This window comes from Pseudorasbora parva, chromosome 2 (genome assembly GCF_024679245.1).
Source record: "Pseudorasbora parva isolate DD20220531a chromosome 2, ASM2467924v1, whole genome shotgun sequence".
NCBI classification, from domain to species: Eukaryota; Metazoa; Chordata; class Actinopteri; order Cypriniformes; family Gobionidae; genus Pseudorasbora; species Pseudorasbora parva.
The window spans coordinates 38,280,253-38,302,461 of NC_090173.1; the positions used below are offsets into that span (position 1 = coordinate 38,280,253).

At 37.8% G+C, this 22,209-nt stretch overlaps 1 protein-coding gene across 6 annotated transcripts in view; it reads right to left on the reverse strand.

Moving 5' to 3' along the window:
• Position 1: 1 nt before the first annotated feature.
• Positions 2-22,209, reverse strand: part of plcd3a (phospholipase C, delta 3a) — a 36,030-nt gene continuing 13,822 nt past the window's right edge. For all 6 annotated transcript variants that reach the window (XM_067419229.1, XM_067419188.1, XM_067419222.1 and 3 more), the window contains 13 exons: positions 17,765-17,993; positions 16,414-16,543; positions 16,092-16,317; positions 15,390-15,591; positions 13,807-13,951; positions 13,480-13,632; positions 9,746-9,898; positions 9,322-9,475; positions 7,880-7,996; positions 7,615-7,793; positions 7,343-7,478; positions 3,410-3,559; positions 2-1,303 (listed from right to left, as the gene is read on the reverse strand). In XM_067419229.1, the coding sequence (XP_067275330.1) occupies positions 1,173-1,303; positions 3,410-3,559; positions 7,343-7,478; positions 7,615-7,793; positions 7,880-7,996; positions 9,322-9,475; positions 9,746-9,898; positions 13,480-13,632; positions 13,807-13,951; positions 15,390-15,591; positions 16,092-16,317; positions 16,414-16,543; positions 17,765-17,993 (2,105 nt within the window). In that variant the 3' untranslated portion in view covers positions 2-1,172. The remainder of the gene's footprint in view (positions 1,304-3,409; positions 3,560-7,342; positions 7,479-7,614; positions 7,794-7,879; positions 7,997-9,321; positions 9,476-9,745; positions 9,899-13,479; positions 13,633-13,806; positions 13,952-15,389; positions 15,592-16,091; positions 16,318-16,413; positions 16,544-17,764; positions 17,994-22,209) is intronic.

The following is a 22,209-nucleotide window of genomic DNA, read 5'->3' on the forward strand; positions in this document are numbered from 1 at the left end:
CTAGACAAATATGAATATTAATTTATTGATTATCTATTGTAATACAACCTAGGAAAATAGGCTATGCTTGTATACACACATACACATACAGAACTGTGAGAACAAGACATTAAGATCAAGGGATGGTCTGTTTTCTACTGTGAATCAAAGTAAAACACATTTGTGAAGAAGCAGTTGATATTATATTATTAAATATTATAAAAATTGATATCATAGCCTAGTGCAAAATACAGACATCTGTGAACTCTATAGCTCAATAATCGTGATTCAACAATCTTAGCCATAAAATTAAATATCTAGGGGCAAGTGCTATTATTGCCTGCATCTTCACTGATCAAGTTGTGTCATTCGGCTGAATTTGGCCATGTTAGGAGGACACTGAACATGTACATGCTTGCTTTAAGTTTTTATGATAAAATCTTCTGTCTTAGACATTATGTTCTACACAGATTATATCATTAGTCATTAGTTATTTTAAAAAATATTTAGAAATATTATTTCTCATAATTATCTAATTGGAACACAAGATGATGTTTCAATTAATAAAAACATTTGCATAAAAAATTAGAACCTCACTAAACAACGTGTTAGTACAGTATAAGCATATGCTTAGTGTTTTTCTACACTTTATCTTGTCAATATTTAGCATATCAAAGCCACAAACACAATTACACTATTCAAACATTAAAATAATTAAAGACAGATCTCTTCTGTCTACATGCAGGTACACTTCTTGTCCAGCATCTGGTTTAAATTCAATTCAAATATTAAATTATCATAAAATGTGTTAAATATTCTAAATTTAAGGCTCACAGAGACTCAATAGAATTCTGTCACCATGGAAACAAATTCTATAAACAACACTGATTTGTAACTTCTAACAATACTGACTTCATAGCATATTTTGCTTCCACCAAAACAAGTTAGTTTTGTCCATAACAAGTTAGACGCTCTGCTCTGCAGACAACACCACAGATTAACAATCAAATAGCCAAATGTACAATAGGTCAAAGCTGACTTTCTTCAGAATGTACTTCCAATGTCACATTTTGTTTTCAGGTGGTCTCATTCTGAAGAGTCGCAGCACCTCAAGAGCTCGGCTCAGTGGCTTTTCCTTCAGTAAAGTAATTCAGGAAATAAACATTTCCAGGAACGACTGTATGACAGAAGCATCAGGCTTTGCCCATCCGCTCAGAAACGGTTTTAATAGGAACTCCCCGCCGTACCACCTTGACGTGAATGAAGAGGGTGGCAGGAGAGAGACTGGAGCCATCTGCTTTCAGCAAGTGAACATGACGATAACCTGGAGCAGAAAACAAAACACTTCAAATATGTGAAAAATGTAGTTTAAAGTAGCACCAGGTAACTTTTCAACCTTCATAATATATTTTCAAGACTCTTGTGGTGATACATCGACTTACAATAGGTTGAATGACACGTCTGCCATAGCCTGATGGGATCTGTATCGTTTTTAATCGTACTTTTAAACTTCGGGTTTCGGGTAGTAACCCGAGAACAAAAAGAACTACAATATTCGACTGCTTTACGGCATATACGTCACTTCCACCAACACCCACACTTCCTTACATTCGGACGTGCGAGCCCAACTTTGTTCGTCAGATAATATAGTAATGCCCGAAGCAGCACAGACACATAAGAAAGAAAAGGTTTTGTTGGAGGAAAGCAATAAGAGGAAACGAAAAAGTGATGGGATTAAAGGCAGGACGAGGATCAACATTGGACCAGCGTTTGCTCGTCGGCGTGAGCTGAAGGAGGCGCGCCCAACCGATGCTGTCCTGCTTGTTACGGTGAGCTACCACTCAAACATTGAACTGAAGTATCATATAGATTCTGTAAAACGCTAACCAATAGACTATTATAATGATGCTGGCTTGTAAACGTGAGCATTGTGATTATTTGGCGTTTGAAAAAAATAAAACCCATGAAATTATATTCATATGACATGCTGAAACATGCCACTGACTGTACCTGGGATGAAGACATTTCACACGCGACGCCAGAAGAACACCTGCATGTGAACTCCTGAAGTGTTCAGGGTAACTGTTAGTGCTGCACCAACCCGCGGGGACGCTTTATGAAGTTATTTGGCCCGCACCGCACCACTGTATATATTTTTACAACCCGCCGTGCACCCGCGACCATTAAATAGACATACAGGGTCCGCGGGTTATGAGACGACCCGCGCCTTACTAGTTCAGGGCTATCAGGGTTGTCATGTCAACAAATGCACGCGCGATGGCATCCCCTGTTGTAGGATGACAGAGCTTACGACAGTAGTTGAGGACATTGTTTTTTCCCAACTGTAGGGGGACCCCGAGAGCAAAAGCTACCAAGTGCTGCTTTAAAATAAAAGCAGTGTCACAAGCAGATGCAATATGTACTAAATAAATCATAATTTTAAAATGATTAAAACTTGTTATAACAATTAATTCTTCATTTTTGTGTGTGTTTGAAATGTTTAATGTTAAAAAAATTTAAAATTTGGAATTTCTTCTCAATGTTTTTCCATACGATCAAAGTCAAAGTTTCATGAACATCAAGATTTTAAATGCATTTCATGTCCTTCTTGAACTTCAGATCTAGGCCTTTTTTTATACATTACATGATCTAGGCCACAGTCTTTGAAACATATTTCCATCTCATTGACTCCTCAGTGATCTGGAAACTATTCTTCTTCAGGAATGGTGCAAATCCCAATCTACAGGTAGAGTCTTGAACTACCACATTCCAAAAACGACTAGAGCTTTTTTGAAGGCAAAGTTTAATCTGACTTTTTATTATATCCTTCTTATATACTTGATATTGTTAGATGTTTTCAGTCTTCTGTAAAATCATTTTCTCTATTGTTTAAAAGTTTGGGGTCAGTACAATTTTGCTGCAATTATTTGAAAATAAATATTATTACAAATTAAATTGTAAAAATGTAAATAATTAAAAATATTTTAATATATTAAAAATGTTTACGTGATGGAGAGCCTGAATTTTCAGCATCATTACATTATCTTCAGTGTCACGTGATCTCAAGAAACATTTTATTATTGTCAATGTGGAAAACAGTTGTGCTGCTTAATATTTTTTTTGTGGAAACCTTTTTTTCAGGATTCATAAGAGCAACATTTACTTGAAATAGAAATCATTTTGTAACTTTATTAATATGTCTGATCAATTTAATGTATCCTTGCTGGACAAAAGTATTAAAAAAAATCGTAATGGCATAAAACTTTTGAACTACATTTGATGTTGGAAAATATAAAATACAAACAGTACTTCAACTACAAATCCATGTTAAATATTGTATATGTCTTATGAACACATTATATAGTGTAAAGCAAACACACACACACACACACACAAACACACACACACACACACACACACACACACACACCTGTGCGCAGGCTGGTGAAGGGGAGGGTAAATTGGCCAATAAAATCGTTTCTAGATTTGTGATCGTGATCTTCCACCATGAAACGCACCAAGGCCAGTTCAGGCACCTGCAGCTGAAAGCTCACAGTACAATCCCAACGGGGGTTGAAACCTGTAGGGGGAGACAAACACACACTCTCTATATTTAGTCCTGAAAGGAACATCTCTTATCTTAAAGGGTTAGTTCACTTAAAAATGAAATTGATGTCATTCATGACTAACCCTTATGTCGTTCCACACCCGTAAGACCTCCGTTCATCTTCAGAACACAGTTTAAGATATTTTATATTTAGTCTGACAGTGTATCTAATTGTATGCACACTATACTGTCCATGTCCAGAAAGGGAATAAAAACATCATTAAAGTAATAATGTATTTTCGATCCTTCAAGAGATTCTAATTAACCAACTGATGTCACATATGGACTACTTTGATGATGTTTTTATTCCCTTTCTGGACATGGACAGTATAGTGTGCATTCACTTAGATACACTGAGATGACAAAGAGTTAACAAAAGAGATGAATAATAGATTATTTTTCTATTGAACAAAAATCACATGAATAATTAATATCTAACATTTTTTGCTGGATATATACCATGTCAAATTTTAAATGTAACTTCTTATACTTTATTATTTAAGCAGTATGCTTCACAAATACACCAAGCTTTATTCCAGTTTATATTCCTAAACACACTGTTCCACAATAAACTTTTATGAGTAGCTGTTTCACCTGTTATAATATCCATTAGTACAACTGTGTTTCAGAATCTCAATGTCTCCTAAAAACATGCTGTCTTGAACATATACTGCCTCAGAAGAATCACTTCCACACGCTCTTACAAATTGTATAACTTGTTGAGGTATGGCACTAAATACAACAGCATACTGTTTTGGTGTAACTGGAAACCCAAATGTATCCAAAAATTCACTATAAGATAATAAAATACAGTTTGAATGTAAAAGTTGTTTAACTAACACAATGTTGTTTTCATACCAATTATTATAGAAGAGAGATCTATTTTTATATAGCCTAGAAATCTAGACGCACCCTAGCGGCAGCAAATTTAATTTGTCCGCGAGTGTCGTCTAGGAACTCTCAATACCCTTCTGAGCTGTATTCCCCTAACTCTTGCCGGACCAATCACATTGGCCCTCATTTATCAATCTTGCGTAGAAACTGGTGTTTATGTTGGCGTAAGATTATGCTTACACTCCTCTCACCGCCTGATTTATGAAGCTGTGCGTACCTCTGCAATCCAGGTCTACGCAATACTTGCCCTTGATAAATGCGGCGGCTGAAAACGATCGTCATTAGAATAACACGCCCCTATATATTCAAGTCTCCGGCTCTCCCACGCCCTCATTTTACGCCATGGACAAACAGAAGATGGCAAAGAAGCGAAACTTCTCCGACGTGGAGATCGGGCGCGCTCAATCATCTCACTAGTCCACTAGTCAGGGAAGTGATTAGGGCATAAGTCAATGGGCTGACTCCCTGATCAGTGCTCTGACTACTGAACTAGTGAGATGATTGAGACGTGCCCATCGAGACCATCACCAGGGAAGTGAAAAAAAACCCGAAATTGTTTTATTTGGGAGTTTAAAGAGTGGGATTAAAGGCACCTACAATAACAAAATATGGACACAAATAACGAGTAGGCTACTGTTAATAGTGTGGGGGTTGAGAAGCGCACTCCCGCAGTTTAAATAGCTGTTTGGATGATAATTACTATCACTGCATTATTTTACAGCACGTTTTGAAAAAAATAGCATTTAATTTCGTATCACGGCATGTATTGGGGTGTACAATAGTGATGATGATGTGATGTGGAGTAAGATTCATTCACATTAATAATTACATTACAATTTGTAAGATTCTTCTTCTTATTATTATGATTATTATTCTTAATGACGCTTGTTATTCAGAAGAAGAATGTCGTTTTTATTGATTTTATTATTATTTAAAAGAAGAAGGTAATTTTTATTATTTTGTCAGTCTGAATTATTTTAGTCCCAGTCCGTGCAGCTGCCGGGCCAGGCGGGCCTGAAACGTAGCGCACAGGCTCGCGACTGGAGGAATACATATGCCTAAAAATCAAACGCTTTGGTAAAGTCACACAAATTAAACATTGACGTTCATGTTGCACAAAAATAAACACTGAATGTTGTTGTGGTTTTTAACAGTGGGTCATAATATAGCATATATTGTCAGTGTGTTTTGTGGTGTTAGGAATTGTTTTTCTGCGCATTTTCCCACTAACTCAAACGTGTGTACACCACCTCCTGAGCTGGCGTAGGATTTGAGCGTGCCGTACGCCAACGTCCATATTGATAAATCTCAAAGTCACCGTGGGTTTGGGTGTACGCAAGGTGTACGCTGGAAATTTGGTCTACGCACTTTTGATAAATGAGGGCCATTGTGTATAGAGTTGGTGGGCGGGGCCATAATGACGACGGCCGAGTTGTGTTTGCGTGCTTCTAGTAAACACAGAGGCTGGTGAACGGAGGCGGTCTTTCGAATCAGCTTTGACCGTGATTCTGGAAGACTTGGAGTTGAGCTTTTCTCTGAGAAAAGAACAAAGAGCGGCACTGAAGTCATTCTTAAAAAGGGAAGATGTGTTCAGAGTTTAGCCGACCGGATACGGTGAATGTTTAATCTATCAACAAGCTCTGTTTCACCTTCGTTACTCTGGTTGGTGTAGCGCTATCCTATCGCATGCAGAGGGAGTTTGAAAGACAACTGTTTATCCCGCCCCTCGGATTGAGCCCTGTCAATGGTGAGTTTCCAGACCAAACATCTTGATGTGGGTCTGGCTTGTCAGGCTAATTTTTATATTGAATGCACCTATTTTTTCCAAATGTGCAGTTAATCTTTGTCGTGCATTAATGTGAGTGATTAAATATAAAATATCTTAAACTCTGTCTGAAGATGAATGGAGGTCTTACGGGTGTGGAACAACATTAGGGTGAGACATCAATTTCATTTTTGGGTGAACTAACCCTTTAAAGAGGGGTTGATTGCCCCTTTTTACAAGATGTAAAATAAGTCTCTGATGTTTCCAGAGTGTGTATGTGAAGGTTTAACTCATAATACCCCACGTCATTTTTATAGCATGTTAAAATTGTCACTTTTTTAGGGTGAGCAAAAAGGTGCCGTTTATGTGTGCCCCTTTAAATGCAAATAAGCTGCTCCTCATGGGGTGGAGCTTCAAGAGCTCCTTAGCAGCTCTGATAATCTCATGCAGACAGGCAATGAAACCTTTAATGTTCAAACTGGAGTCGGACAACGATGAGGAACATGTAGAATGCAACATGGTGTTTTTTGAATGGTTAGTTGATGAATTCATGTAGCTGATGTAGAGTCATTGATTAGCAATAGCATATTCTGTCATGATAATCTAACATTTTTAAAATTTCAGGGTTAGTGATGTCATACTATACACTGTGAAAACCGTAAAGGATTTTTTTCTCATGGGTGCTTAGGTGTGTATACATTCATTATATAATATAATTATATGGATTCCTTATATTTGGTTATTTGGTGTCATTTTGGAGTCTCCAATGATCCTAGAAGCTTGCAGAAAATTGTTTTCTGAGAATCACCATTCAGTCTGATCGTTTTTATGAACATTTTTTTAAAAATTAATGTGTTTAATAAGATAAATGGAGTATACTTAATGTCACGACAAGTGTACGATTAATCGTGATTAAAAGTTGTAATCTATTGACAACCCTAATTATACATGAAACAAAATTAATATACACACCATTAAAACATCAGTGATGTTCCTATTTCCAATCCATAATATATTTTAATAGTTTTTTAATGGATTAAATGATCATACACCACAACATAATACTTTTAGATTACTGAAAATCTCAGTGGCCTCACCATTGTTGTCAATGCGCTGGGTTTTGGCACGAGCCTTATCGATGGAAACTCCGTGAATCTCCACCCAAACCTGCGGGTCCACAATGGAGTTGGGATTGTCAGTGTTTATTTTAGGAAGTTGCTGAGCTGAAATCACCTGTGGGAGAAACAAAACAGCCAGTTTAAGTACAGTTAAAAACTATAAATATTTACAGGGTACATGTAAAGCTGAGCAGTATTTCCAGTCAGACTACCACGAAAAGCTACACAAGAGAAAACGAGCTGTTACTAACCCGTATGGTAAGCTGTGTGGGTATATGGCCTGGTCCTCCACCTGTGTTTTCAGGGTCAAAATTGGACTTTGGGTGACACAGGAAGTCAGGTTTGAGCACATATCCACAGCGCCCATTGGGCAGAAAGCGGCCCTGGTTCAGATCCATCTGCTCTCCTGGTGTCTGGAAGTTCAGAGCCACTGGAGAACAGAGAGAATGCTGCATTCAAGCATTTACTGGTGGACATGCACACATACAGGAATGTCCGAGTGCTCGTTCGGCTCACCCATTTGGCATCCACCATTCCACATGTCCTGGGGGTCGTAGTTGGAGGACTGTAATCTTTGGCCTGATGGGTAAATCCTGCTCAGCTGCCGACTGTTGTGTCGAACAAACATCTTCCCTACAGGAGACACACATTAAACAATGAACAGACACAGATACTCATGCAAGAAGCAAATACATATTTATAAATGTATTTTTTGTGTGTTTTTTTACAATTAGCAGATAAATATAAAACAGCTATATTATTGCTCGTCTTTAGTATAATGTTGCTACTTATTTATAATTTACTATTACTAGTATTTAAAAAAATAATACTTTTATTCAGCAAGGATGGATTATATTGATCAACAGTGGTAGCAAAGACATTTCTACACCTGACATTTCTATTAATCATTCCAGTTTCCACAGGAATATCAATCAGCATAACCATTTTCAACATTGATAATAACAAAAATATTTTATTCTTGAGCAGCAAATCAGCATATTAGAATGATTTCTGAAGAATCACGTGACACTAAAGACGGAACATTCAGCAGTTATTTTAAATTTTTATAATACTTTTTCACAATATTAATGTCACTGTGCAATTTTTACTGTATTTTTGATATTTAAAAAAATGCAGCTTTGGTGGGCATTAGGGACTTCTTTTATGATCCACACGTTTGAACGGTAGAGCAAATATTACTTTGCTGACAGTTTCCGCCTATAGTTTCAATGTAGTTTTGTTTTCTCCAAAAGGATAGTGTAACTGACCTTTGTCTAATTGTGTTATTGTGGTTTGTGTGGTAGCTCTGAAACTGAGAGGTGTGACGTGACCTAATTATGAAACGATGTGAGTTTGATGTTAATTTGTTGTTCCCCTGGCTGTCAGTCTTTGCATTGGAAGTGGTCTGATGATCTTTTCATTTATTATAAACCATCTGGTGGGGCCCTAGGCAACAGGCCGGTCTTGATAAAATCAGCAAACATTAAAACAATATGCAGTTCACAGTAATCTGTCAAATGTTTTCATACAGCAGTGTATTTCTGGGAAGTTGCATGTCACATATTCTATCTATCTATCTATCTATCTATCTATCTATCTATCTATCTATCTATCTATCTATCTATCTATCTATCTATCTATCTATCTATCTATCTATCTATCTATCTATCTATCTATCTATCTATCTATCTATCTATCTATCTATCTATCTCTCTCTCTCTCTCTCTCTCTATCTATCCATCCATCCATCCATCCATCCATCCATCCATCCATCCATCCATCCACCCACCCACACACCCATCCATCCATCCACCCACCCACACACCCATCCATCCATCGCTTTTTCTTAAAAAGACAGGAAGCGTTTCTCATTGCAGTGGTTCTGTGGTTCAAAAGCACAGAGAACATGATGATACTTGAGTGAATATGCAGTGTAAGATTTGTTCTGTTCATCTCACCTGAGTCTTTGATGAGTTTGAGCGCCTCATTCTCAGAAAAAGAGGACATCACGCTTGGAGGTCTCTGATTGGCTGTCTCGAAACCACTGAAGGGAGCGCTCTGACAATACACCACCAGATCCGACATCTCTGGACTCAGTTTAGTGCTCACAGACTGGGGGGTCAATGTGTATGTACACACATAGTAAAACATTTTTCAGAGAACGTTTAGGCCTTTCATGAATCATAAACATACACTTGTATCACATATAGTTGATATATTTGTATGAGCGGCAGTCATGCTCAAACAAAGACCAAAGATCTCAAACATGCCAAATGTTAAAACCCAAATATTACACATCAAACCACATAATCATCCATTAATTTACAAAACTGAGAACAGGATTTAATAACATGGCCCGGTAAGCAATTCACATGGACGCACCTTCCCGGGATCCTTTTTTGATTCCTTTTTGCTCCCGCCCCCTCCCGCAACAGAATCTTCATCTGAGCTATTTGAGAAACTAATCCAGCTGTCATTCTTCCCCAGCAGGCCGCTCAACTTCTTTCCCTTCAGCAGGATCCGCCCCATCAACTCCTACAGTAAAACAGGCACATGAGAAAAAGAACATTAGTGATGTCCACCAATACACTTTGTCCTTATCACAAACCACAAACACTTAGTCCTTCTTGGAAAATGGCCATTTTATAACACAGTGACAGTGAACATAAGAATGTATATCAGAGGCTGAACACTGTCACACCTTAAATAGTATGTAAGAAAACTAAATAGTATTGGAAACAGCATAGAGTGAAAGAGAGGAGAGAATCTCATCTGAAATATGAAAAAAGAGGCAAGAGTGCATGACAGTTAGAAAAGTTACACCACATATGTTGACTTAAATTGATTCCTAGAACTATACAATTGCACATTTCCTGTTTTTTTTTTGTTTTTTTTTGTAGCAGCAATGGTCAGATGTTTTTCTGATAATCTTCAGAAAGTAAACAGGACGTTTCCAGGAATAAGAAAGGATGGGTTAGCAACACCAAAATATTGGGTTTGATTTCCAGAATGTATGGAAGTAATTTTAGGCAAATCATCTCCTAAATACACACACTACTGTTTTAAAGGTGCCCTAGAATGAGTTGAAACAATTTTTTAAAATGTTCTCTGATATCTACATAGAGGGTATATGTGGCTTATTTAAGAGCAAACATTGTCCAAATATGGTTTTACAGGTCCATTATTACACTAGAAATTGTCCCTATAGAATAACATTTATTTTAGCAGGAAAAAGGCTGTTTTTGCCTTTTGGAAGGCTCATAAATAAAAATGTTAAGCTCTGCTCTGATTGGCTTATTTCAGTAGCTCACACAAGTGCAGTTTTTCAGCAAACACAATTGCAAACAGCACAAGCAGCTCATGAGTCCTGACAGAACACAGATCGACTTAAATAGAGATTTCTGAAATGCAGCTTAATTGTTTATTGGTGTTTTCAGATCACCCGCATATGGGAGAGCTTGCTCGCAAATGTTTAAGTTAAACCCAGGATAATTGTTCTTTTAGCAGAATAGCTCTGATTGGGGGTTTTAAATTACTGAATCTGGCAACCACAAGCACGGACGTTCAAAATCTCCTCCCTCCCATTTTGCATGTTTATATAGTCACAATAATCTTTTAAGGACATTTGTGTCATCTCGTCTTGTCTTAGTCATGAAAAAAAAGGTTGTCAATGATTTTTGTCATATTTTCGTTAACAAAATTGACACTAGTCAGAGCAACTAACAACTTTGATTTCAATTGGTCCTGTATCCTGTCAGATAAACATCAGTCATGCCTGTTGACATTTCTGTTCAGTGGGAAGGCTATGAAAAGTGCTCACATCCCCTGCACAGCCTGGAACATAACATTTATATCCATGATCTGCCATTTTCACTATATTGTCCTCATCTTCATAATACCTGCAGAACTTCTGTTGATTCAGTGTAGGTCCACGTAAAAATTAACTGGCTTTGAACATGGGCTGTTTATATGCAAATTTGGGGAGGTATAAATATTTAATGATCGTGACTGTTACAACAAAGTCAGTGTTATGCTGTTTTTCAGTGGACTTTTGAAAGCACAAGATTTACATATGAATGAGGAAACAGTGGTGTTTGAGGCTCATGGTATGCCGAGGTAAATACAGGCTACTTGAACAGCAAATCATCATATTAAAATTATTTCTGAAGAATAATGTGACACTAAAGACTGCAGTAATGAGGCTTTGATCACAAGAATAAATTACATTTTAAAATATATTCAAAAATAGAAAAAGGGGCAAGCGTAAAGGTTCGAGCGAGTTTAATAAGGGCCAAATTGTGACGGCTAGATGACTGGACCAAAGCATCTCCAAAACTGCAGCTCTTGTGGGGTGTTCCCGGTCTGAAATGGTCAGTATCTATCAACATTTGTCCAAGGAAGTCACCGTGGTAAACTGGTGACAGGGTCATGGTCAGCCAAGGCTCATTGATGCATGTGGGGAGCGAAGGCTTGCCCGTGTGGTCCGATCAAACAAATGAGCTGCTGTAGCTCAAATTGCTCAAAAGCAAATGCTGGATCTGAAAGAAAGATGTCAGAATACACAGTGACTAGAAGTTTGCTGTGTATGGGGCTGCATAACCGCAGACCAGTCAGGGTGCCCATGCTGACCCCTGTCCACCGCTGAAAGTGGACAGTGGGCATGTAAGCATCAGAACTGAAAAACGGAGCGATGGAAGAAAGTGGCCTGGTCTGATAAATCACATTTACTTTTACATCACGTGGATGTGGCCGTGTGTGTTGCTCACCTGGGGAACACGTAGTACCAGGGTGCACTATGGAAATAAGGCAAGCCGGCAGAGGCAATGTGATGCTTTGGGCAATGTTCTGCTGGGAAACCTTAAGTCCTGATCATCCATGTGGATGTTTCTTTGACATGTACCACCTACCTAAGCATTATTACAGACCATGTACACCCTTTCATGGAAACGATATCCCCTTGTGGTTGTGGCCTCTTTAAGCAAGATAATGTGCCCTGCCACAAAGCAAAAATGGTTCAAGAATGGTTTAAGGAACACAACAATTAGTTTTGAGGTTTTGACTTGGCCTCCAAATTCCCCAGATCTGTTGTTGTTTTTATTTTTTTATTTTTTTTAACCTATTATTTAGCAGTTATCTATTATATATATATATATATATATATATATTATATATATATATATATATATATATATATATTTTTTTTTTTTTTTTTTTTTTTTTGTTTGTTTGTTTGTTTCTGTTTTGTTTTTTTTTTGTTTTTTGTTTTGTTTTGTTTTTGTTTTGTTTGTTTACCCTTCACTGTATGTATTATGTATAACTTAATGTATGTATTATTAAATAAAAAAAATTAAAAAAAATAAAAAAAATTCCCCAGATCTTAATCCAATCGAGCATCTGTGGGATGTGCTGAACAAACATGTCCGATCCATGGAGGCTCCACCTCGCAACTTACAGGACTTAAAGAATCTGCTTCTAACATCTTGATGCCAGATACCACAGCACATCTTCAGGGGTCTAGTGGAGTCCATGCCTCGACGCTTCAGGCAGGCCGTTTCGGCAGCAAAAGGGGGACCAACAAAATATTAGAAAGGTGGTCACATCGTTGTGCCTGATTGGTGTATTTGTAAATGTAAATGAGTGACACTACATACTGCCTAGTGCATACATAAAAAGTAATATGCAACACTAAGCGCTTCAAAACATGAATTAGGTGTGTTTCCATCAAGTTGTTTCAAGTGGATTGTTGTGGTAACAACAGTAAACAAAACACCATCAACTGAAAACAGTCACGTGGACTTAATGTTTGCTACGTCAGAAGTGATTCAGCAAATGCATTTCCCTCTCCCATTATTTGCAATAATTTCCATGAAAAATTTTTCTGATGCAATGCTTAAAAATGCGGATAAAGACAGGCTGATGGAAACAGCTACTGACGTCACATGTACGAATTACAACATGGAATGTTAAATTTAGCAAGTGGTGTCTGATTAGCATAATGAAAGTGAAAAGTTGGTTCATTTGCTTTTTTTAAATCCAGGTATGCCTAGAAATTTGTTTGATCAACAAATAGATCAACTATTAATTCAAGGAAGGGGAAAACTGGAAGCATGTCTGACCTCAGGCGAGGGCAGCTGTTTGAGCGGCAGCTCATTGAGTGGCTTTCTCAGGAGCTTTTTGCCAAGAATGGAGCGAAGGTGATGAGCCATGACCGCCTGCTGCTCCACTGAGCAGTGATTCTCCAGTGACAAGATCAGAGGATAGGGAGATGCCTATCGAGAGAGAGAGAGAGAGAGAGAGAGAGAGAGAGAGAGAGAGAGAGAGAGAGAGAGAGAGAGAGAGAGAGAGAGAGAGAGACAATTGTTTGAGAGAAACAACTAACCCATATCGTTGCATTAAATTAAGATTTTCATTATAGGCTGTTGTTATGCTTCATGCATCTGCACCTTGAAGGCATACTGAGCGATGGTCTCGATGACTTCTTTAAAGAGCACTTTGGAGGTGAGCGTGTGTCCGTGGAAGATCATGGGCTCTCCTTTATCCCCGTCCCAGCAGTCCAGCTCAACACAGCGACAACCCTGATGCAAAGCTCTACACAAACATACACACAAGACCTATGATTTTAACACAACAAAGAGTTTCATATTTAACACCATAGTATGTGATTTAGCATTGGGTGTCATATCTCATAATCAAGTGGTTCTGTAATTTTGCATAGCTGCCTCTAGTGTCAGCATCATACGTCACTCCCACAGCTGAACGTCTGATGCATAAGGTACTCAAAATGAGAGTTTGGTTGAATCCTACAGGATTTTTGGGAGACATGTGTGCCGTGCTCTTCTAACTGCGCGTCTTTTTGACGTTTGTGACCTCAAACTCCCTTCTGGAAGAAGAAAGCTGTCATGTTTGCAACATTGACAATGAGACCTTATCAGGATCAACCTACATATGGACTACTTTGATGATGTTTTTATTCCCTTTCTGGACATGGACAGTATAGTGTGTATACACTTTGATACACTGTCGGACAAAATACAAAATATCTTAAACTGTGTCTGAAGATGAACGGAGGTCTAACGGGTGTGGAATGACATTAGGGTTAGTCATGAATGACATCAATTTCCTTTTTGAGTGAACTAACCCTTTAAGTTATTCTCCTTCGTGCACTTACTATTGTAGCCACTTTTGACAGAAGACCAGACCCAAATAAAAAAATTTTTAAAGAGTTTTCTGTTGTCTTTTTTTTTTTCTTAAAGTTATTTTGTCCTAGCCTAGAAATCTAGACGCACCCTAGCGGCAGCAAATTTAATCTGCCCGCGAATGTCTCTAGCAACTCTCAATACCCTTCTGAGCTGTATTCCCTTAACTCTTGCCGGGCCAATCACATCGTGTATAGAGTCGGTGGGCGGGGCCATAATGACGGCCGAGTTGCGCTTGCGTGCTTCTAGTAAACACAGAAACTGGCGAACGGCGGCGGTCTTTCGAATCAGCTTTGACCGCGAATCTGGAAGACTTGGAGTTAAGCTTTTCTCTGGGAAAAGAACAAAGAACGGCACTGAAGTCATCCTTAAAAAGGGAAGATGTGTTCGGAGTTTTGCTGACCGGATACGGTGAATGTTTAATCTATCAACAAGCTCTGTTTCACCTTTGTTGCTCTGGTTGGTGTAGCGCTATCCTATCGCATGCAGATGGAGTTTGAAAGACAACCGTTTATCCCGCCCCTCGGATTGAGCCCTGTCTATGGTGAGTTTCCAGACCAAACATCTTGATGTGGGTTCATGCTAATTTTGTCCTGACCTGACCAAACATTTTTACACTGAAAAATAGTTTAATTTGCTTTCATAACAAATTCCTGCAAAACTTTGTGTTGTTAGTGTAATAGAACACAAAATAAATGGTTAGAAAATTAGCTAAGCTTAGTGAATGATATAATGCAGACAAAAGTAATCATTGTGATTTTACAGAACAAAGAATAAGTGTGTTTTGTTCTATATGCTGGAGGCTGATTATGAGTAGGTGAGTGCTGTACCTGATATAAGGCTCAGTGCTGCTGGCGCTGGTCACCTGGTCTTTGGTCAGGTAAGTATTATGAGAGGAAGAGATGTAGTAGTGAGCCAGTGGTCTGCTCATGTCCTGATAGACATGAGCATGATCCGGGTTAAACACATCGTTCTCTTTCGAGAGCATGTACATGGTGAAACCGTTCTGGGTCATGAACAGATTCTTCTGGGCTGAGAGTCAGACAGAACATTTATTGGTCAAAAACTAACAGTTACCACACACAATTCAATAGAGCTAGCTAAGGAAGTGTTTAATGCTTTTTTTTCGTATTATTCTCAATTCTAGTAAGGGAAACCCGGAATAACCAAGGTTAGTACAATAACCAATGACACACTACTAAGCTATGCATTCACACTAGTTCGTGGAAGTAGAAAGACGTGTTTTGTCAGTTTTTCAGGCATGGTTTTCACTTCAGGATTTCAACAGATTAAATTTTATACATTATTAGCAAACACAATAACAAAATGAAGCCGTTTTAAACAGTTTTTAATTGGCTGTTCAACTAGAATTCATCATGAATTGCTATTTATCAAGTAATCCTGTAAAACTAATTACTGTAAAAAAAAAAAACTTATAATCTATATATTATATGCCCTGATATATATAAATCTAGTGTGTCCATAAACATGCCTTCAATGACAAATAATGTATGGTTCAGATGGCTGTGTACCCCAGTCATTCAGCTCATAGGTGTGTATGAGACTTTTCGCATGGGCCAGCGATGCATCCTCTCCCTGGTCTCCAAGAAAATCCCGCAGCTCCAAGGTGGTAAGCACACATCCGTTACTGGAATAATGCCTGAACACCGCGTCCAGCTCCGGCCTGCGCATCAGCTCACGACAGAACTCCTCAATCTCCACATGATCCAGCCGCCCATCACAGGAACGATCACACTTCTACAGACAAGAGGAGGAATAAAAGAGAGAGATTGCTCAAGGCTTCATTTAATTTAAAGACGTTTCACTCCCGCCACATGGATCTCTTACACAAACCTTAAAGAGCGTGCGAGCATACTGTTCGTTCAGGTCAATGTTGATCAACTGTAGCAGATGTTTCACCTCGTCGTAGCTCATCTTCCCATCTTGGTTCTGATCGGCACGTCTCAGATAGCTTCGAATCCAAGTGTGTACAGTTAGGGAAAACTAGACAAAGCGATAACATGCATACACACCATGATGCCAGCCATACAGCATACAAAAACAATCTATAAGTATAAACAATCTAATTTATTAATTGAATAGATTTTTGCAGAACTGTAAAAATTAGAATTGTTTGGTTTCTTAAAAACTTGCCACTCTTAAATTGCATCAGGCTAGTTGGGCTCAAACAAACATCCAAAGTTGCAAATTTAACTTGTGCGAAAAATTGGAATATCGCATAAACATTTGCGAAAAAAAGCACAGTTTGGTGTGTTCAAAAGAACAAAATCGACACTTCCTGGCAAACTGCCGCAAAATATCTCTAATGGAAGATAAAAATGGAAGTTGCTGCAATCGGGGAAGCCAATGTGGCTCTTTTTTCCACCATCATAAAACTTGTGTCATGCAGATGAAATGCAATAACATTTCTGGGAGAAAATTAAACCAAATACTGTTATTCTGATAATAGATTTTTGCTCAGGCATTTCAGAATGACCAAACCAACATTTGACATGCTGTTTAATAAAACGGTTATCCAATCACTTCCACTGTTAAGACAAAGTTTTTTGTTCTGCATCGAGGTATTGTTTCGGTAAATGTGTTTACAAAGTAGTTTATATGTCTTCTTCTTATTATATAAAAAAACTGTATCCGCCCTCTTTCTTCAGGGTAATCAACATATGACTTACTCTCCGCATATTAACCAGGGATAGATTAAAGTATTTGAACAAATGAAAATGTACACACTTTAGCATTAAAATTAAAATGAGATGCTGCATGTAGTCGAAACCAACATTGCACCTGAAACAAAAATAATGGAGAAAAAAATCATAAGGGAAATACAGGTTAAAAAAAAAATGATAGCATATAAAACACATTGGGGAAAAGAGAACTAAACAAAGGTATTTCCGATTAGAAGAGATAGCATGACATGTGGGTCTTGTGTGCGTGTAGATATCTCTTCTATTTCTGCTCTATATATAGTCAGCTCTCTCAGTGAGTAATAGAGAGTGTGTTTACGTGTGCTTTTATTGGAATATGGTGGCCAAAGAAACTTGACCTACGGCTTCTGTATAAATACAATAATTAAATGTGCATTAAATGCTATAAATAGCACTAATATGCAGTGGATTACTTGCTGTTAGGAAAGGCTGTAATGCATTACTACTCAGGTTTCACCCTGCAGGTATGGCTTTAAGGATATTGGTCCAGCTTTTCTTTCTGACTCATGTTGGAGACTCTGTCTTTGAGTGTGCGGATGCCTCGGACCCAGCGCTCCGCATCCTCCTGTGTGGGGCAGCACAGATCCAGGCTTTTTCTTCCTCCTCGGAAAACCACAGTGAAGCAATGGGTCTCTGGAACCAGACCTGCCATCCGTCGCAGACACTCCGACTGACAGCCCTCCCGCACACACTCCACCTCCGTCACAGAGACTGACAGAGAGAAACCACACACAAATGAGTGCTCAGGCCAAGCTGAAGCTATAGCGACACCAAATAGAACAGCATAAAGAAGTGAAACAAACAAGTTTCAAACATCAGCCTTTGATGTGATTTTATATCTGGCTCAGTCAGGCCACTCAAACAAACAAAACTACAATTCTGTGTGGTGTGTCTAGCGGCGCAGAAATTAAACTAACAAAAAGAAGAAAATCTGAAAAAAAAAATTCAAAAGAAATAAACTATTTAAATAAAGTCTCTCAGATGTTTCTTTCAATTGACTGTCATTAGTTATAAGAAACTATAAACAGTCTGATTAATAATAAACAAGCAACCGGAACACTTACAGCAAAAAAAGAAAACTATTAAATTATTATTGTCCATGCAAGAAGGAGGTCAAAGGCGTCATCGCAGTGTGTAAAGCTAGACGTGTGTGAGGATTAATTCGGCCCTTGTAAAACATGACCTGTGCAACAGAGTGCCAAAAAATGTTCTCAATGTGCCCTCATTACTCCTAAAACACACACACACACACACACACACACACACACACACACACACACACACACACACACACACACACACACACACACACACACACACACACACAAACACTTTATCTTTGTGGGGCATCACATAAAGATTTGTATACTGTACAATCTGCACAATCGGTCCTCTTACCCAACCCCATAAACCTACCCATCACAAAAAACTTCCTGCATTTTTACATTTTCAAAAAAAGTAATTCTGTATGATTTATAAGCTCAAGGTAAAACAAGTCCCCATTTGTCAGTGTGCATTCAGGTTGAAGTCCCCACTGGGATAAAACACACACACACACACACACACACACACACACACACATTTTTCTCTTCTATTTGTCCCAATATTTTTTTTCAGAGTCTAATACTCTTTAAGCGTGCACATCAAGGCAGCTATTATGAGGAATCATATCCTAGCACAGTTGACACAACAATAATGTCTTTGACCTGTGTAAACTCCAACACTGCACATAAACAAAGAGACACAAGGAAAGACAGACACAAGCTCTTTTAAATGACAAAGACTCTGCCCACTTCCAACAGCCATCTGACAAACATGCATTCATAATTCTTGCGTGTACGGAGAAGAAGTTTGTTCATTTTTCCAGCGTGTGTGCTGAGACGTGCAGTGAATGGGCGTTTACTTTGCCACCGGCATTCCTCACTAATGCACGATAGATCTGTGGGAGCATGAAGTCTGCAGGGGTCCGGCCCTGCATCTGCCGCCCAATGAGGGGCCCAGACTCGTCTCCTACCCTGACCGGCATTTAGTCCAGCCTATTTGACACTTGTGCCATAACCATAAGTCTTCTATCTTTATCTATTCTAATAAATAACCGAAATAACAGAGAAATGGTGCGTGATGTAATGTCACATGCACAAACAGATATGCGAACACGCACACAGTCATGTAAGTGAACTATGTGTATTCCCTCAAGCGTGTGGCAGTCAGTGGGTTGTGAGGGACATGCTGGGATTGGACAGCTGAGCCTGCATTCCTGAACCTAGTGTGACACAGCACAAGACAGAAACAGAAAGAGAGGCCGGCTCTGCTGCCGAGTTGAGCAGTACAATCAAATAAAATGAACTTCATGCTACACACTACCATTCAAAAGTTTGGGGTCAGAAAGATTTTTTTTTTAAAAAAATTTAAATGTAAATGAATGGATGCATTTATTTGACAAAAAATACAGTAAAACAGTCATTTTGGGAAATATTATCACAATTTTAAAAACCTGTTTTCTATTTTAATATATTATTTAAATATCATTTTGTCCTGTGATGTCCCATCAGAATTTTCACCATCATTACTTTAGTCTTCAGAGTCACGTGACCCTTCAGAAATCATACTAATACGATTTGCTGCTCAAGAAATATTTCTTATCAATGTTGAAAACAGTTGTACTGCTTATCGTTGTTGTTTAAACCACATTTATTTTCATTATTTTTGATGAATGTCAAGTTCAAAAGAACTTGCATTCATTTCAAATATACATATTTTATAACAGTAACTTTATTGCACTGTATAGCATTTGAACAAATATATTTCAAATAACTACAGAAAGGGAAAACAATCTAAAATGCTGTATCTATTTATACAAATACAGCTTATATTACTGACAAGTCTATCCTTTTTATGCTTAATAGTGATTTACAACCATGCGTTCACACATACTAGTAAATGTATATGATTAATAAATATACATTTCCCTCCAAATAACATCCCAGCTGTTGTTAATGTTTACAAATATGCTTAAATAATGCATATATGTGAGGTTTCGAATGGAACACTATTTTGTTTCAGATGTGTGTGCTTCCCATAATCTGTGTCACTGCATGTTACTGTCTGGCATACCGATAGAGTACCATAAAGCCCTGTTTTTTACTGAAGTGAATGATTGAAAAGTGAGTTGGGGGACTTTTAAAATTCCCTAAGGTGAATCAAGATGATTTTAAGTTTACACTAAAAGAAAGAAACAATAAAGCACAAATCTGTTCCCATTCAATTGATCAACAATGTCTAATAAAGAACTATGTACCAAAATAACAAATCATCTAAAAAAAAAGTTACACATGGACAGTGGAAGTTACTAACACAACCCTGTGCCACAACCCACAACCAGTTAAAAAATAATAATTTTAATTTATGCATTAAATTGTAATTCACATGATTCATTCATGTGGAGGAAATTGAAGGGAATATTTACAGTATCTACAGGTTGATGCAGTTTATATTTACAGTAATGCAAGGAGTTAATCGTGTAATGATCTAAAATGTGTGTGGATAATTTAGAATGCATTTATATTACACCGGTGATATGTTGGGAATATATCTAATTGCTGGGAAGACTTTTAATTGCTTGCGAGAACGGGAGAATCTTTTTAGTCAGGCAAGCAGAGAGTGGAGCCTCACCGTTTTTTGACCTTTTTTTCTTTCTCTATCCTCTTTTTTGTCATTAATTAATCCTTTTTTATTTTCTGTAATATTCTTGTGATTATGTTAAGCAAACTGATACATTTTCGCACGAGTGGTTCTGTGGATTAATTGATGTGGATTCTGACGAAGAGAGTGGACAAAGTGTCAAGCTAGGACTTAATTTAGTGGAAACCTACAGTCACTATCCATGATATATATTGTTGCATTTTTGTATTGTGATATTTTGTGACACAATATATTGTTACACCCCTAGTTATTTAGAAAAATATATCCATTCACACTTCTATATCACTATACAAATGCTTCCACAGTTAATGTGTGAGAGTAAGTCAAAATCAGGAGTGATTTACGATTTAAGATTTGTTAAAAAATGTAACAAAATAAAATATAAGTAACGGCAATGTATTTTATTGTATTTCTGAGTTGAATAGCCTCAGATATATCTTACCACAGCCAATGTTTTCAGCAAACGTGAAGCGAGATCACATAATTACACATTTTTAAGGGTGGTGACAGCTGTGGTAATCACAGATATTTTAGAGGCCTGAGATGAATGACAGAGAAGTTAAAACAGAGGCACACTAACACCTATGGTTAAATGAGAGAAACAACATTCCCATGCTCCAGTGAAGTGTCATGAGAAGGATTATAGCAGGAAGTCTGACTCTCTTCACTCTCACAGCAGATTATCAATCCATCTGAAGAGCATAAGTGAGATTAAAAACAGATTAAAAATCATCTGAACAGCAAGAGATTAGGGATAGAGCATCCTACAATGTCTCGTCACAGATGAATATGTGGTACGTTTCCATTATACTAACCAAAGGTTGAATTTGTGTGATTAAAAAAGAGATTAACGATCACAAGAAAAGCAAAGTGAAAGTGACAGATTGGGATAATTAAAGGGTTAGTTCAACAAAAAATGGAAATTCTCTCATTAATTACTCACCCTGATGTCGTTCCAAAACCGTAAAACCTTCGTTCGTCTTCGAAACACAAATTAAGATATTTGTGATAAAATTCGAGAGATCTCTGACCTCCGTAGACAGCTATTTAATGAACACTTTTAAGGCCTAGAAAGATAGTAAAGCCATCGTAAAATAGTCCATGTGATTTTAGTAGTATAACCTTAAATTTATAAAACGACAAGAAAACTTTTTTGCGCAAAAAATAAACAAAATGAGAACGACTTTATTCAACAATTTCTTCTCACCTGTGTCAGTCTCCTACG